Source organism: Phacochoerus africanus, chromosome 4 (genome assembly GCF_016906955.1).
Source record: "Phacochoerus africanus isolate WHEZ1 chromosome 4, ROS_Pafr_v1, whole genome shotgun sequence".
Taxonomy (NCBI): Eukaryota; Metazoa; Chordata; class Mammalia; order Artiodactyla; family Suidae; genus Phacochoerus; species Phacochoerus africanus.
The window spans coordinates 57,105,656-57,110,904 of record NC_062547.1 but is presented as its reverse complement, the minus strand read 5'-3'; the positions used below and the strand labels follow the sequence as shown (position 1 = coordinate 57,110,904).

Genomic DNA, 5,249 nt, shown 5'->3' with positions numbered 1-5,249 from the left:
TTATCCTCATCACAGTATAACCTAGTTCTGTGAAAGATGCAAAAAGAAATTAACAAATACAGAACCAAATTCCAGACAGAGAATAACAAAATCAACCTTGTAATATAGTCACTCTGTCCATCTATGTCCAGCCCAACCCAACAACATGGTCACAGACACCAGCAAACCTCCTTAAGACTGGAAACAACTTCCCTACCTTTGACTCACCATCCAACACAAGTTAGATGCCTATTTTCTTACCAGTTTTAAGCACTCTGAATTTACACACTGGGTGCTTGGACCCAAATAGTGGAGTGAGAGAGATCCAAGGTCTCTTGACATCTATATTTTGACCAATGAAAACAAACATAGAGGATATCCTGTTATATTTGATTAAGTAAAATAGAATTTTAAACAAATATATCATGAAGTAGTATTTTAAACAAATATATCATGAAGAAAGCTGACTGGATGAATAAATATGTTCATATAGCTTTCCTTAAGATGTATTAAGACCATGATATCAATTCTGTACCTTAATAGTTCAAGATGATCTGAGGGGCAGGGTTTTATAAAATTATAGTTCAAAAGTAAAATATGATTATCATGATATAAAACTAATTTAAAATAAAGACTTCAAGTTTGGTTTTTCATAGCTGTACTCCAAATAAACTTTACATTGTAACTCACTAATTCTTTTCAGAGAATAATTTCTTAGTTATTTACATATTAATTTATTTATTCATAATAATTTACAAATTACACAATATTAGTATTAGGAAAAATGTTAAGCTACTGAAATACGAAGACACCTAAGTAATCCTTTCCCTCAGAAAATCTACAATGGAAGATAGAGACAATCAGATCATGATGATATGGTTACAGAGATATTCATGGATACACTGTTTTTAGGAGGAAGTGCATTTAATCCCTGCCAGGGCTGATAGAGGGAAAAATGATGGAAAGTGTAATAAACAGGTAATGAGACAATTTTATAAAGATGTAAAATCTATGCAGAGATCTTAATTATGACTCAATCCAGAAACATGCAAATATGTGGGAATATTTCTGGAAAATTATAATTTTGACACCATTAAACATTATAAATATTCCATATATATTTGGATGAAAATGAGTTACCACATGGGGTAGATATAATTTTAAAAAGGCTATTAGTGGACAACAGTCACTCTACTACAGAGTAATTTAACATTGATACCCCATTTCTGTTTCTCATTTTAAAAAAGCAGACAGGATTTCCTGTTGTGGCACAGCAGAAATGAATCCAACTAGGAAACATGAGGGTTCGATCCCTGGTCTTGCTTGGGGATCCAGTGTTGCTGTTACTTGCGGTGTAGTTTGCAGACGTAGCTAGGATATGGTGTTACTGTGGCTTTGGCGTAGGCTGGCAGCTATAGCTCCGATTAGACCCCTAGACTGGGAACCGCTATATGTCACATGTGTGGCCCTAAAAAGACAAAAGATAAGTAAATAAATAAATAAAATTAAAAGCGGACCAAAAAATTTACAATGACAACAACACACTCAGTAATTAATTACAACTATATTTCTTGGAAAGATCAGTTAATATGTTGACTTCCTTGGACAAGCTTCACTCTGACATAAGATGGCTACCACCCGTATACCTTAGCAAACTGTTTTTTTATCCATATTCATGATATACATTATACAGTACATTATAATGAATATCATATTCTCTTCATTATAAAATGAAAACTATTGGATTATTATGGCTGGTTATGTTAACATCCTAGATACCAACACAGCTGTTCTAACCTTAAGTACAATTTTACTAATTTTCATAAATTATGGACATTTATGGGAACACATATGTTATATAATGTGTTTTACTGCAGTGTAAAAGATAATTCTTAAAAGCTTTTTTTTTTTTTTTGTCTTTTTGCCTTTTCTAGGGCCACTCCTGCAGCATATGGAGGTTCCCAGGCTAGGGATCTAATCGGAGCTGTAGCCACCAGCCTACACCAGAGCCACAGCAACATGGGACCCTAGCTGCAGCTGTGATCTTTACCACAGCTCACGGCAATGCTGGTCCTTAACCCACTGAGCAAGGCCAGGGATCGGACCCACAACCTCATGGTTCCTAGTTGGATTCGTTAACCACTACGCCACAACGGGAACTGCAGATAATTCTTAAAAGTTTTTACAATTATAATGGAAATACTTGAAGGTCTTTGGTCACCTTTCACTTTAATACATGTATTTGCAAAATCAAAACAATCTAAGTTTACTTATTATAACTTTGGAAATATCCACATCTGTCCACATTTTGAAAGATACAAAACTTGATACTTTTCTCAGGAAATCTACTAGTGAATATATTCATGTAGTGAATTTAAAAATCTATAAAACTAACATTCTAAGCAACACTTTACTAATTTATGGAGAAAGTTACATTCATGTGCATATTTTATTACTACCAAAACATCTTTATTCCTAAAAATTTTATGTGGTAGAATTGAGCATGTGTGAGCATTGGATGGCCTTCCAATTGGCAGGATTTCCTTTTTAATCACATAGGGAAAGATAAGCACTGTATAATATTACTTACATGTGGTATGTGAAAAAGCCATAATGATAAAAGCAGAGGTTGGAATGGTGTGTATCATGGACCGAGGACTGTGTCATATGGGGAAGTTTTGTTCAAAGTGAACAAATCTCCACTTAGAAGATGAATATATTCTGAGATCTAATGTGTGTTAGGTAGTGTGTAATTAGTAGCTGCTAAGAGAGTAGATCTTAAATTTCCCCACCTCGAAAATAAAATGATAACTATATGGCATCATGGAAGCTTTATGAAAAAACAAATTCTATGGTAATAATTATATGCACGATTAAGTGGCTTGTATAGTAAGTTTTTTTAATAGTTTTATTCATAAGAGTAAACACCTAACAGCAGATATAATAATCATGATACTACTTATCAGTAAAAATAATTACATTATTAAGATGTATAAAATGTTTGGATGTTATAAACAGGTTGAGCAAATTCAGCTAAGCTTTCACTCAAAGGGAATGGAAGTCATAATAATGATCATCATTGCTGAGACAAAGGACCTAATAACAATTGAGAACAGGAACCCAATGATGTGAATGTTCTTGCTTCAGTGTTCTTGAACGGCATCATCAGTGATGCCACAGTTCCAAAGATACAATCCATGATCTTAACCAATCCTGAGCTCTTAATTTCCTTACATTTTCTTTAATTTCCTTATCTGATCTGTCCCAAACACCAAATGTCTGCCTTGTATTAATCTATGAAATCTGGCTACTTCTTTCTCCTCCATGATTAACACTTTGGTCCAAGATATTATTTTATCACAGTGAGACTGCTGCAATGACTTAACAGCCCATTCCAATCCTCTATGCAAAACCCAATAATAATTTATTTTCTTAAATGCCAAAGTTTTATACTAGAGTACCTTATTTTACAAATTCTGGCTCCATTGCATCTACTTATTTCCTAAGGCCTGGTATTTATGCCTTGATCTTCTTTGACTTTGCCATTTGACTTACTTTGACTTACTTTCTCATCTCCTTTCAGTCATTTGACTTACTTTCTCATCTCCTTTCAGTCTTGAAGAAAATATAATCTTAGTTTCCATTTTCTAGACAACTTTATAGAAGATTGCAAATTCCCTATCAGAATTTTTTACTCAAATTTTTGACGACAGTTATTACTTTTTGATACTGTATGCAATTTATTTATTTATTTAATTTATTGAATTTCTCCCATACTAAAATGTGAAATTTATATCGGATATATCTGCCAAATTTATCTTTCATTACTTGGTTATTATCAGTGCTACGTATATTGTTAAATCTCATTTTTGAATGAGAAGATTATGTATATTGTTCTGTACTAAGGTTTGGTCACTTATATATTCTCTTAATTGTATGTGTTAGAATAAATTACATTTCCTAAGCATTGTGTCTCAGGTGTTAAACTTCCAATTAAAAGCATTTGTAATATGGAAACATTGGGTTAACAGAGCTCAATTTTATTGCTTTGGAAGTTAAGTAATTTGGAAAATACATTGTACCTCTAGCTTCTTTATTGAACATTCTGGTGTTTCCAACAACAGTGCTGGAGGGAATTCTCAAATCAGGAGAATTCAAGATATCACTTTATTTATTTCATAAACATTTCTTAGAACTCATGTGTTTCTAGACAGTTTCCTTATTTACATATTCCAAAATAATATTCTAAGCACAGCTTTTTATGTTCAATCTCAGTCAATAAGAAATTCCTACAGTCAAACTTTCTGTACAAATAATCTCCTCAAGGCCCCCATGACTTCTTTATTCCTCAGGCTGTAGATGAAGGGATTCAGAAGAGGTGTGATAATGGTATAAAACACAGCTACGATCTTATCCTCTTCAGGGGAATGTAAGGAATGTGGCCTTGTATAGGTGGAGAGAGTGGTCATATAGAATAGGCTTGCCACAATAAGATGTGAGGAACAAGTAGAGATAGCTTTTGTCCGTCCTTTTTCTGAACTCATTTGGAACACCACAGTAAGCACACAGGCATAGGAAGCTAGAATGGCCATGAATGGCAACAACAGAATAATAAGGCCACTCAGGAGTACTGTGTATTCATACTGAGAAGTGTCCTGACACACCAATGGCAAAAGGGATGGAACTTCACAGAAAAAGTGATTAACAAGTCGAGATCTACAGAAAGGAAGTTGAAATACATACACTGTATGTATTAAAGAGTTGATACAACAACTGGTCCACCCACATGTGACCATGAACCAACAGATCTTCTTGCTCATGAGTACAGGGTAATGCAAAGGATGACAGATGGCTACATAGCGATCATACGACATGAAACCAAGAAGAAGAGCTTCAGTTCCACCAAGGGCCAAGAATACAAATGTTTGACTCTCACAGCCTAAAAAAGTAATGGTCTTATTATTGGACAGAAAGTTAATTGCCATCTTGGGCACAGTGGTGGATATGTACATCATGTCAATGAAAGATAGCTGACTGAGTAGAAAGTACATTGGACTGTGGAGTCTGCGGTCCAATCGAATGAGAAGAATCAGTATGATGTTCCCCATTAGAGCCACTGAAAATGCCATTGCAATGGCAAGGAAAAGAAAAGAGTTCATTGGACCATATTGGAAAAGACCAAGAAGTATAAAATCTGTCCCAAAAGGTTGATTTCCTGGTTCCATGGCTTAAATAAAAATGTAAAATCAGATATTATTTGAAAATGCCAT

The 5,249-nt window shown here is 34.2% G+C and overlaps 1 protein-coding gene across 1 annotated transcript; it reads right to left on the bottom strand.

The window, feature by feature from the left end:
• Positions 1–4,274: 4,274 nt before the first annotated feature.
• LOC125124574 (olfactory receptor 2AK2-like) lies at positions 4,275–5,249 on the bottom strand. The gene has a single exon (XM_047774641.1). The coding sequence runs from the start codon at positions 5,202–5,204 to the stop codon at positions 4,275–4,277; it is 930 nt and encodes a 309-aa protein (XP_047630597.1). The 5' UTR covers positions 5,205–5,249.

Bases quoted from the DNA above. Each gene is read 5' to 3' on its own strand.
- LOC125124574 (XM_047774641.1), bottom strand. From the start codon at position 5,204: ATGGAACCAGGAAATCAACCTTTTGGGACAGATTTTATACTTCTTGGT.